The sequence below is a fragment of the Nannospalax galili genome, unplaced genomic scaffold, assembly GCF_000622305.1.
Source record: "Nannospalax galili isolate Female #2095 unplaced genomic scaffold, S.galili_v1.0 scaffold970, whole genome shotgun sequence".
Lineage (NCBI taxonomy): Eukaryota > Metazoa > Chordata > Mammalia > Rodentia > Spalacidae > Nannospalax > Nannospalax galili.
Window position 1 is genome coordinate 626,433 of NW_008328699.1, and position 12,094 is coordinate 638,526.

At 51.2% G+C, this 12,094-nt stretch overlaps 1 protein-coding gene and 1 non-coding gene across 2 annotated transcripts in view; both read left to right on the forward strand.

Annotated features, from left to right (window-relative positions):
* The window catches only part of Jade2 (jade family PHD finger 2), a 54,326-nt gene extending 46,321 nt beyond the window's left edge, over nt 1-8,005 (forward strand). The window contains exons 12-14 of the mRNA XM_029560826.1: nt 256-349; nt 2,527-2,658; nt 3,496-8,005. Coding sequence (XP_029416686.1) covers nt 256-349; nt 2,527-2,658; nt 3,496-4,310 — 1,041 coding nt within the window. The 3' untranslated portion in view covers nt 4,311-8,005. The remainder of the gene's footprint in view (nt 1-255; nt 350-2,526; nt 2,659-3,495) is intronic.
* A 520-nt stretch (nt 8,006-8,525) lies between these two features.
* On the forward strand, nt 8,526-8,628 carry LOC115069387. The gene has a single exon (XR_003848670.1). It is a non-coding gene; the product is annotated as a U6 spliceosomal RNA (small nuclear RNA).
* Nucleotides 8,629-12,094: the final 3,466 nt, after the last annotated feature.

Here is a 12,094-nt window from a genome sequence, read left to right on the forward strand (position 1 = left end):
TTCTGGCTTTGGTCGGCTTTATCTTTTATTCTCTGGCAGTTATATGTGTTATATGTGTTTAACCGATCTGGAACTCGGGACAAATCATATTGATTAATTGTGGCTATTGCCTGGAGTATGAACATGTTAAGGAGAGCAGTGCTTAACCCCCCCCCCCCCCCAAAAAAACAACATTTGAATGTTGAATATAGGCAGAGAGATTTAGAGCCATGGACTGCCACTGCCAAATCAGCCTATGGATCATTCTGGACTTAGAGTGGGGAAGAGGGAGGAGAGTTACTGGGCACCATCAGAGCAGATGACTGCTCCCACCCCTGCCGAGATCTAAGCTGTTACTTTGCAGCCACGAGTACTGAAGCCAGGTGTGATGGTGTCTTTTTTTGGTCTTTTTGAGACAAGGCCTCCCTGTAGCCCCAGCTGTCCTGGAACTTACTATGTAGACCAGGTTGGCCTTGAACTCACAGAGATCCGCCTGCTTCTGCCTCCCACTTTAAGTGCTGGGACTACATGTGTCGCTACCACGCCCGGCTTTTTTTTTCTTTTTTTTTTTTTTTAAAGGAACTGGGAATGTGCCTCAGCTGATAGAGCCCTTGGGCTTGCCTGGGCTTGCTTGTTGTGTATGAAGCCCTGAGTTCAGTCCCCAGCACTGCATCAAACAGGGTGTGGCAGTGTATGCCTGTAGTCCCAGCCCTTGGGAGGTAGAAGTAAAAGAACCAGAAGTTCTAGGTCAGGACCTGGAGAGGTGGCTCAGTGGTTAAGAGCACTGGCTGCTCTTGCAGAGGAGCTGGGTTCATTTCCCAGTGCCCACATAGTGGCTAATAACCATTTGTAACACCAATTCTGATACCCTCTTCTGACCCTCCATGGGCATTGGACAGCATGTGCACACCTACATACACACAAGCAATACATTCATACACACAAAAAATAATATTTAGGTTATCCTCAGCTATGTAGCAACTAGCAAAGTTCAAGGTGACTCCTCCTCCTCCTCCCCCTCCCCCGCTTGTGTAGAGGACAAGCTCCGCTGGTACGGATCCCCCTGGGCAGCTACCCAGGCCCTGCTATGGTCCCCCACAAGAGAAAGGGGAAGGAAGGGAGGAGGGAGGAAAGATTAGCATTGCCAGTTACAGGGGCTAGGCTGTAGAACGGGTAGAACAAGTCATGACCACATGGAGTTCACATGCACACAGACGGACAGCTCTGTAACATCCAGAGCTTCCCCTGCCGCCTGCAAGCACTGAGCACAGTGGGACAAGGTGTTTGCCCCACACAGAGCTTGCCCTCTGGAGAGAGAAAGCAGAGTGGTACCCCAGGGTGCACAGTCCATACTGGTGCAGGGATATGATGGTCATCTGCCGAAGAAGCCCACACAAATGACTTAGGCCAGGGAGGCAGAGGGCAGCGAGTGAGGCGGGGAGTAGCGCCCTCATAGGACCCTGCAAACCAGAGGATCTGCGCTCTGACCTTGAGTCTGACGGCTTTACAGCTTGGTCCTGAGTAGCAACAGGCAGCTCTGTGTTTAGGGCAGGGCATCTGCACAGAAGGTTGCTTCGCACAGGCACCCCTGAACTGGGATGTAACTCTAAGCTGTTGCCAAGGCCAGTGTGCTCTGGGGGCTGGGCAGGTAGTAGTACTTGGGCCTTTGAGCTAACCAGGAAAACAAGACAAGCAAACAGCACATTTGGAAATCTAGAAGCCAGGCATGTCTTAGAAAAGAAACTTGTGCCTGACGTTGTCATGGCTGCAGCTCGGGGAAGAAGGTGCTTAGATGAGGCTGTAGAGCATAGGGTGAATCGTGTAAGGTCTTGGGGCACACCCAGAATATCAGGCGTGGGGCTCGTGTTACAGGTGAGGAGAGCGAGGCCCAGTTTGAGGCTCTGGGAACTAACAACACAGCTGAGACCACATCTCTCCACTTTCTTTTTAACCTTGTTCTGAGAGGCCCTCCTGCCTCTGGAGAAGCTGGGGGGCCGTCTCCCCTTCTCTGTAGACTTGCTTGAGTGTTCATGGACTGAAGGACATGAGAATCAGATATACAACCTGAGTCTCTGATCTTTTGCCTGGTCATAGAAGCAGACCAGGAGGCTGAGTCAGAAGACTGGGTGGCTGTGGTGTCCGTCCCAGAGCCCAAGCCTCTTGTCCGTCCGGTGGTGTTCTTTTCACCCTGTGTCCAGTGGTGTTCTTTTCACCCTGTGTCTAGTTCTTTATCCTGAATTCAGGGTCTGCCTCGTTCATATGGCATCCGGCCGTGTTTCCCACCATCAGGACTCTCAAGGACTGTAGGTTATATAGGTCACACTGAAGTCAGGTCCTACAACGGCTTCTCATGACTCTGTGCATACCCTAAGATCCTTAAGGGCGGCTAAAAGCAGTTGCCCCTCCATCTTCCCCCTAACTGTCCCCTATGGCCCCTCGCTGCCTGCTGTCTTGGTGCCATGTGTGGAGGACAAGCTCAGCTGGTACGGATCCCCCTAGGCAGCTACCCAGGTTTGACCATCTCTTTCCCCTTACTTCCTAATGCAGAGCGGTCTGGGAGGAGAGCAAAGTTCAAGAAGAGTGATTCAAAGAGGAAAGGCCGTGAGGGTCCCAAGAGCAGCAGCCCAGAGAAGAAAGAGAAGATGAAGGCTGGGCCGGACTCCGTCCTGGGGCAGCTGGGTGAGTGAGGGGCCACGCCAGCCTGCACTCCAGCCTGCGGGCATCATCCCCGCCCCACTTTTCAGCCTCATCCAAAGACCACTAGCTCCACAGAGCGGAAACAGCCTCCTCCTCAGAGGCCGACCCAGGTGCTCACAGAGTAGATGTATCTTAGCCTTACCTGACATCCCAAGAGATTCTAGCTGGAATCTCTAGCTGGGCCCCAACAGTTTAGGAGCTGCCCTGGACCAATGGCTTGAGTGCTAGATTTTTCCAGAGGTCTCTAGAAACCAGCCCTATGCAGGGAGGGGAAGGTCTGCAAGAAGTATTCGTCCCTGTCCCACTCTGTCAGAATCCCTTCAAATGGGCAGTTACTCAGCCCAAGCAGACCTTCCTGGAGCACCTAGAAGAGGGCCAGCAAGCCACATAGTTGGTGTCTCAGTAGACCTCAGGAAAGAAGAGGGGAGGGTCAAGAGCTGAAGCTGTAGGGGCCTTCTGGGACCTTTATTTACACAGAGTGCGTTCCCGCAAGCTCCTGGAGGAGCTGGCAGCAAGTGTGCAGCGCCCCCTGGTGGCCTCTCTGTTTTTGCCACTTTGAAATTATTAACAGTGTTTGAACAAGGAATTAGCTGCTTCATTTGCACTCCACAAATTATAAACCAGTCTTGGAGGACACCATAGCAGGGGCTATGTTCTGGCTTTGCTCTTTGGCATTGCTGAGAGTGGGACATGGACAGAACAAGATGGCTTGCCTGGGTGGGCACACGGGGTGCTGGGAGGGTTGGGTTGGGCTGCCTGAAAGGGTGGGGCACACAGCTACCGGCTTCTCACTCGCCTGCTCTTTCCCCCCTTGGTCAGGTCTGTCCACCTCATTCCCCATCGATGGCACCTTCTTCAATAGCTGGCTGGCACAGTCGGTGCAGATCACAGCAGAAGACATGGCCATGAGCGAATGGTCTTTGAACAATGGGCACCGAGAAGATCCTGCCCCTGGGCTGCTGTCGGAGGAGCTTCTCCAGGATGAGGAGACGCTACTCAGCTTCATGCGGGACCCCTCCCTGCGACCTGGTGACCCTGCCAGGAAGGCCCGAGGCCGCGCTCGTCTGCCGGCCAAGAAGAAACCACCCCCACTTCAGGATGGGCCTGGTGCAAGGACCACTCCCGAAAAGCCACCCAAGAAGCCCTGGGGCCAGGATGCAGGCAGTGGCAAGGGTGGGCAAGGACCACCTCCCAGGAAGCCAGCACGGAGGACGTCTTCTCATTTGCTATCCAGCCCTGCAGCTGGGGACTGTCCTGTCCCAGCAGCCCCAGAAAGCTCTCCACCACTGGCCTCCGAGACCCCAGATGAGACAGACCCAATGGCTTCCGACTCTAATGTCCAAGTGCCTGTCCCTACAGTGAGCCCCAAGCCCTTGGGCAGGCTTCGGCCACCTCGTGAGAGCAAGATCACCCAGAGGTTCCCAGGTCCTAGGTTTGATGCTGGGACAGGACTGCCACCTGCTGGGGCTGAGCGACCAAAGGTCAACATACACTTTGACCCTGAGGCTGATGGCTACTTCTCTGATGAGGAGATGAGCGACTCAGATATAGAGGCAGAGGACAGTGGGGTTCAGCGAGCCTCTAGGGAGGCAGGGACAGAAGAGGTGGTTCGCATGGGGGTACTGGCCTCCTAACTCACCCAGGCCCTGCCATGGTCCCCGACAAGACCTCAGCCCAACCACAACTGCCATTTCCAACTGCTGAGTGTCCCAGACCACCACTCTGTCGTGGTTTTATTTTTAATATAGAAAGAGTTTTGAATTCCACTCTGTTGTCTTTCCTCTGTGCTGGCCTAGGACATCAGGATTCCTCCCACAGCTCTGGCTACAGGGACCACGCCAGGTCCTGTGTGCCACCCCTGTCCTGACCCAGGTGATATCACTGGGCTTCTCGCTTGATGTAGGCAAGGTGAGGAAGAGCTTAGGATTCCTGCCCACTGCCACTGGATGACACAGACTGTCGTTTGGGCATTATTTCATGGCAGATGGGCCATCCCAGGGCCTGCCCCGCCTTGCCCCCCCACTGGGGCCCATTTTGGGGGGGTCCTGCTGCACTCCACTGATCCCCAAGGAAGTATGTAACAAGTGATACCCAGCCAGAGTCTACGCACTGTCACAAGCACAAAGAGTTTATGAGAAAGCACTGAGGGGGTACAGGGGGCTGCTGCCTCCTGAACAGCCCAAATCATCTGAGGCCTGCCTGCCCGCCCACCACCCCCCTCCCTTTCTGCTCTGCCCCTGCCAGTGCCCAGCCCAAATGGCTCTGGGAAGGGGTTCCCAGAATCCTTCCTGAGCTGTGCCATTTACTCAGGGGACTCCCCAGATAGCCGGCCACCAGTACAGTGGAAGGCTCCAAGGGAGGGCCAGTGCCCAGCCCGGGGCTTGGGGCTCAGACCAGCCCACTGCAGAGAACACCCTGGGGCTCCAACTTCCCTTCTTCCTTTGGGGCCAGTCTCCACTAAAGTCTGCTCGCTCCTCGTGGAGCTGGCCAGACCAGACCGTTTGCCTTTTCAAGTTTCCTAGTCCTGCTATGAGATGAGCTTCTTCCTAGGTTTCCTTTGGGAAACACCTCCTTCCAACAAGTAGTGGGATCCCGGGGCCCAGGGCAGGCCAATGTTGGCCTGCTGGGGCTGGTTGAAGTCTTGCTGGATGTTCCTATATTCCTGCCCCTTGGCGCCTTAACCCCCTTTCCCTCCCTCCTACACCCCTTTCCCCACCCTTTGACTCCCCCTTTTCCCAACACCCCCACCCCTAGTTCTGAAGACTTAATGGAGTGGCCCCAGGGTGATAGCTCAGGGAACAAAGGGATACCGTGAAAACTTGTCTTTTTTCTTTTACGAATTACTCCTGGGTCACTTCCACCACTGGTAAAGCCAGAACTTCTCCAACTAGAACCTTGCAAAAGTCCAGTGAACCAGTCGAATCATTCTAAGGATGCCAAAGAATATTTTGACCATAATACACAGCACAGCCCGGACCTGACAACTGTCAACTTGGACTTCCTCTCAATGGAGTTCCTTAGCAACCAAGTTCAGAGACATGGTTATCGCGCACACCCACAGAGGAGGGCCCGAGGCCTCGGAGGAGGCTTACATGCTGCTGTTGCTGCTGCTGTTGGTTTTCAGTCCCTGGGCTGGGCTGCTGTGAGTGGTCCTAAACTCTGAGGACACCCCCCCCCGGTGTGGGGGGGAAATCCTGACTGTGAAACCAGTGTGGTTCTCCCACACACATACCACGCAAATACACAAAGAGCAAAATGCACGAGAACTTCACCCACCTCGACTCCAAAACTATCAAGGTACGATGGTGGCATTGTTGCCCACACTCAATTTCATGTGAGTTTGAGCAAAACTTAGAAACAAAGATAATGATTTCGGTTCAGTGGATCGGATGAACATGTCTAATCCAGATGGACTCAGCGGGTGTGGGGTGGGCTCTAAGGATCCTGGCGTCGGGATGGCATCAGCTACCGTCTAGACTAGTCTGCCTGCTGCCTTGATAATAGTGACAGTGCAGTGTCAGCATCAGCATCCCCACCCCAGTCTCTGTTTACTGCCTTTATTATAGACCTTCCTTCCCCCTGTGCTTGGGTCACTTGTGATGGCAACCTCATCCGCTAGATTGCCTGGTCTGACCCTGCGGGGAGCAAAGGGCAGAGGGGCTTAAAGAACAACCAAATGCTGAGAGGTAGGGGTAGGTGTGACCCTGACACCTCCATTCCACCTTGGGGTAGGCGGTAGGCTCTGTGGGTAGAGGTTAAGGGTGAGTATAGGGGATCCTGTCCTTTGTCCAGGGCCTGGTCTGGGCAGGCAGATGGGCAAGGCTAGCATACATTAGAGAGCCTCTGCTTGCTTTGGCCTCTGGGTTCTGGCATCTCTTGGTTGCTGGCTTCTGGTTTGAACTAAACTAATCCTTCAGGGTCTGCATGCCACAAAGCCCAGGTGTCTGGACAGCCTGGCTGGCAGGCCTTTTCACTAGGCCAGGCCCTAGAGCAGTCCATCAGGCGTCCATGTCCACCTCTAGGTTGTCCATCAGGCTGCAGGGAGTATGAGGATGCCAGGCTCTCCTCCCTGCCCCCAACAGCCCCCAGGCCTCCTCCCCCATTAGCCACAGCCCCAGAGTGCCTCCCAGGCCACTGTCCGCAATGTAGACAGCTTTGTCACCGCCCCCTCCCCAACCTATTTCAGACCAGAGGCAGACCTCGATCTTGCCCACATCCACTGCCCCTCCCTAGGGAGGCAGACACTGCTCTGTAATCCATTCTGGCTGTTGTCCTCCATTGGCACCAGTCCTGGCTGTCGTCCACCTCATTCCCTCATCACATGACACAGGCTAATGTGCAAGGAAAGTATTTTTATGTATCATAAATGTATTTTGGAACAAGTAAAGAGAGAGATAGGGTGCTCGTTTATTTTATTAAGTGATCTCTGACTATGTGAACAGTGTGGATCTTTGCAATGTAATGGCCTCAGGTTCCTTAGAAGCTGCCAGGGGTTTCCAGGCATAGGGGTTGTCTTGCGCGCGTGCGCATGCACATGCACAGATACACAATGGGACTTCTTGCTGGGGTGGTTTCTAGAGATTCAACTGCCTGATTTTTCAAGAACATTGGCAGCAGGTAGACTGGGTGGACTTGGCATTTCCTTGCTTCTTGCCAGATGTGGCCAGCCTGTGCCCATGCCTGACGCTCTGCAGAATGATCCGTGAGCACTGTAGTAAGACCCTGGAGGAGGTCACTTCTGTGCCCAAAGAACCAGGGTTGGAACTGGGGACCTTTGGTTGTTCTTTAAGACTTCCTGCCACCTTTCCTCACAGGTGAGCACTTTGTGCTCCAGATCATTTTAGGGGTGGTGGTTGCAGGGGGGGTGATATGAATGTCACAGGAGGAGACACCTTCTGTCTTTGTTTCAAAGAAAGTGATGTGCCATTTGTTAATATACAAGAGAAATATTGAAAATATATTGAAAAGAGCAATTTTAAATTATTTTTGGCTTATGTTGCAATATTTATTTTCTTGTATTAGAAAAAATTCCTTTGTAGAGAAAAAAATGTATTTTTCATTACCGCAAAGACCTATTTCTCCTTTTTGTATATTGTCCTTGTTTGCAACCCTTAACAAGCAATAGAATGTACGGTCGCCTCTGAGCGGCCAGTGCCCGCTGTGCCCTGCATGATTGTGTTGCTGCTGCTACATTAACTCCCAATCCTGTCCCATTCTGCTTACTCACTGGGGCTGTTGGACTCCGGCCGTCACAAGGGCCTGTGTCTAAGGAGCCTTCTGCACTCCTCGTGTGTTGGCAAACGCAATTAATAAAGCAATGTTTTCTGTGGTGGCTGGTGTGAGGCTCTATTGGGTGAGTAGGTGACCTAGGAATCCTACACATGCCCCCAACAGCTCATGTCCCCAACAACAGGCTCCTCAAGAGCTGCCAGGTCCCAAGAGACCTGTCATGGCCTCACAGCAAAGTTTGATGGCAATGGTTGTCATCAATGTTCATATGTGCTGCTTTAAGCGAGTATTTTCTTTGATGAGTGTTATCCTCATGAAAGGATAGGCTGGAGTAGGGGATGGAGGTACTCCAAGGCCATACCTGGTAAGAGGCAAAGTTCCACATCAAAGGCAGGACTACTGTGCTCTGTCACCACCTCCAGCCCCCTACCTGGGACAGTAAGGGAGGCTCTTCTCTTCCTCATCAGTGGAGAATTTTGCCTGGGATTATTTATCGTCTCTCAGCACCTGCTCTGTGCCAGGCTCTGGAAACAGTGTAGGTAATTGCTTCTGTTGCTGGCACAAGTCGGGGGTGGTGCTCTGGGGAAGTAGCATTCTCTTCTTTAGGAGTTAATATATTGACTGCTGGCTTCAGCAGTATAGACACTAAAATTGAAATGGTACAGAGAAGATGGGCTTCTGCACAAGAATGACATGTAAACTCCTGATACATCCCGTGTTTTCAAATGAGAGGCTGGAGAGATGGCTCAGCAGTAAAAGCACTTGCTCTCTTGGGACTGGAGAGATGGCTCAGCAGTTAAGAGCACTAGCTGCTCTTGCAGAGGACCCAGGTTCAGTTCTCAGCACCCACATGGTAGCTAACAATTGTCCATAACTCCAGTTCTAGGGGATCCAACACCCTCTTTGACCTCTACACACATTGCACAACATGGCTGCACTTACATCCATGTAAAATACACTCATACACATAAAATTTAAAAATAATACATAAAATATTTAGAAATTTTTAAAAAAGAGCACTTGTTCTTGTAGAGGACCCAGCTGACAACCATCTGTAACTTCAGTTCCATAGGACTCAGTGTCCTCTTCTGCCCTTCGAAGGCACTGCACTTCCTGTGGTGCACTTACATGTAGGCAAAAGAGTCAAGCACATAAAAATATATATTTTTTAATCTTAAAGTGCCAGGCCTGGTGGCACACACCTTTAATCCATGCACTCAGGAGGCAGAGGCGGGTGAATCGCTGAAAGATCCAAGCCAGGTAAAAAAAGGAATTAAAAAAAAAAGAAATGGGTCTTGGCTCACTGGTTGAGCGCTTGCTGCTTTTCCAGAGGACCTGAGTTCAGTTCCCAGCAACCATGTCAGGTGGCTCCCAACTGCCTGTGACTCCAGCTCCTGGGAAAGGCCAATGCCTCAGGCTTTTGCAAGCACCTGCACTTATATGCACATGGCCACACAAACACAGAACTGTGCACATGGTTAATTTTTTTTTTAACGTTCCTTTTTTTTTTTTTTTTTTTTTTTTCTTTTAGTCTTTTTGAGACAGGGTTTCCCTGTAGCCCCAGCTGTCCTGGAACTCACTATGTAGACCCAGCTGTCCTGTAGCCTCAGCTGTCCTGGAACTCACTATGTAGACCCAGCTGTCCTGTAGCCCCAGCTGTCCTGGAACTCACTATGTAGACTATGTAGGTCTTGAACTCCCAAGGATCCGCCTGCCTCTCCCGCCCAAGTGCTGGGATTAAAGACGTGCGCCATCAAGCCCGACTTAACGTTCCTTTTGAAAATATTTTTCAAAAATAAAAATATAGTATGTTGGGGCTGGAGAAATGGCTCAGCAGTTAAGAACACTGGTTGTTCTTGCAGAAGATGCGGGTTCGAATCCCAGCACCTACATGGAAGCTAACAACTGTTTCTAACTGAGGTCCCAGGGGATCCGACAGCCTCTACTGACCTCCGTGGGCATTGCACCACATGGGTGCACTTACCTACATGCAGACAATACACACATACACATAAAAAATAAAATTTTTAAAAATAAGTTTTTGAAACAAAAATCTTTTTTTTAAAAATACCAATTCCACCAGGTGTGGTGGCCTACACCTTTAGTCCCAGCACTCGAGAGACAGAGGCAGGTGGATCTCTGAGTTCAAGGCCAGCCTGGTCTACATAGTTTCAGGCCAGCTGGGGCTGCAGGGAGCCCTGTCTCAAAAAACAAAAACAAAAAAATAAAACCGTTTCTTATTGGGCCTCTGCCTTCCCTAAGGTACTCATAGTTTCCTTACATAGCTCCAGCCTCCTTTTTCATTATTTCTTAAAAGATTTTTTAAAAATTATTTTAGGGCTGGAGAGATGGCTCTGCGGTTAAGAACACTGACTGTTCTTGCAGAACACCAGGGTTCAAATCCCAGCATCCACGTGGCAGCTAACAACTGTCCATAACTCCAGTTCTAGGGGATCCGACAACTTCTGTCCTCTGCGGGTATTGCACACATGGGTGCACTTAACCTACATCAGGCATAACACTCATGCATAAAATAAAAATAGTAAATGAAATATTTTTTTAAACTATTTTATATCCGGGTGTGGTGGCACACGCCTGTAGTCCCAGCACTTGGGAGGCAGAGGCAGAGGCAGGCGGATCTCCGCGAGTTCAAGGCCAGCCTGGTCTATATAGTGAGTTCCAGGCAGGCTGGGGCTACAGGGAGACCCTGTTTCAAAAAGACCAAAGGAAAAAAAAATATGTGTATGAGTGTTTTGCAGGCATGTATATAACTGCACCATGTGTATGCAGTGTCTGGAGGTCAAAAGAGGGCATCAGATCCCCTGGAGCCAGAGTTAAGGACAGTTGTTAGCTGTCATGTGGGTGCTGGGAACTGAACCCAGGTCCTCTGCAAGCCAGTGCTCCTAACCACTGAGCTGTCTCTACAGCCGCCCTTTTCATTATTAACCACATACATCCATACCTGGGTTTTTGTACAGTGCTGAAGGAAAATACTGCTGACCCAGAGTGAGAAGCTCTCCAAATTTCAGCCCCTGGAGGCAGGGCTTCTGCTCAGGGGATTCAAGTGAGAGCTTTCTAGAATGATATAACCTAAGGGCAGCTGGGTGAGGTGGAGCTGACTGGCAGATGGGCTGTGTGAGCCTCCAAATTAGACTTGGGCAGAAAGAAATAAGGAGAGTGCTTTATCCAGGGAGCCTGGGCCTTTGCCCAATCAGAACACCATGTGGATGCTGACTCATCTGTTGCTGGGTGAGAGGGCCATCAAGCACATAGGATTGGCTGTGTATGATTATGTAGTGAAATGCCTGCCTGGTCCGGGACCTGACATGTAAATGAGTCATAGAGCAATTGCCTAGCATTTGTGAGGCCCTGGATTCCATCCTCAACACAAGGAAAGAAGAAGGAGAAGATGAGGAGAAAGAGGAGGCAGCCAAGGGGGCAACTTGAGGGAGTGATTGTAGTCTGGTGGGTAGAGTGCTTGTCTAGGATGCGAAAAGCTTTGGTTTCTATGCCCAGAACTGCATAAAACCAGACATTGTGGCGCATTCTTGTAATCCCAGCACTAGCAGGGTTGAAACAGGATGATCAGAAGTTCAAGGTCATCCTCTGCTACATGATAAGCTTGAGGCCAGCCTAGACTACATGAGATCCTATCTCAAGAAAAAAAAAAAAAGTCCCATGAGACTGGAAGAGGGACAAGGAGGAGCAGGGCCCACAGTGCTGGAGGCAAGACATCCATCCATGTCCAGGCTGGGCATGGGGCCCAGGATTCTCAGGGCCTGGGGCCTGTCCTCTGGGTGACATCCATTCTAGGGCAGGCCTGCCTGGGGGTCCATGGGTCTGTAGCAGTGGGTAGGTAGCCCCAACCATTCTTCCCTTCTCCTCAGCTACCATGAAACATTATGTACCCTTCTGAATCTAGAACATGTCATTTGAATACATCTTGAAACAGAAACGTGTGGGCCTTGGGCTCCTGGACAATTATAGACCCTGCATTCTGGCCCTTCTGAGCCTCAGTTTCTTCATTTGCTACATGGCTCCCTGGACTGCAGTATGGCCAAGCTCTGCATGCTTGTGGGTATGAAGTATTAAAGCTCTTGGATGCAGGTTCAAGAGGGACACTGAGGGGCTGGAGAGATAGCTCAGCAGTTAAGAGTACTGACTGCTCTTGCAGAGGACCTGGGTTTGA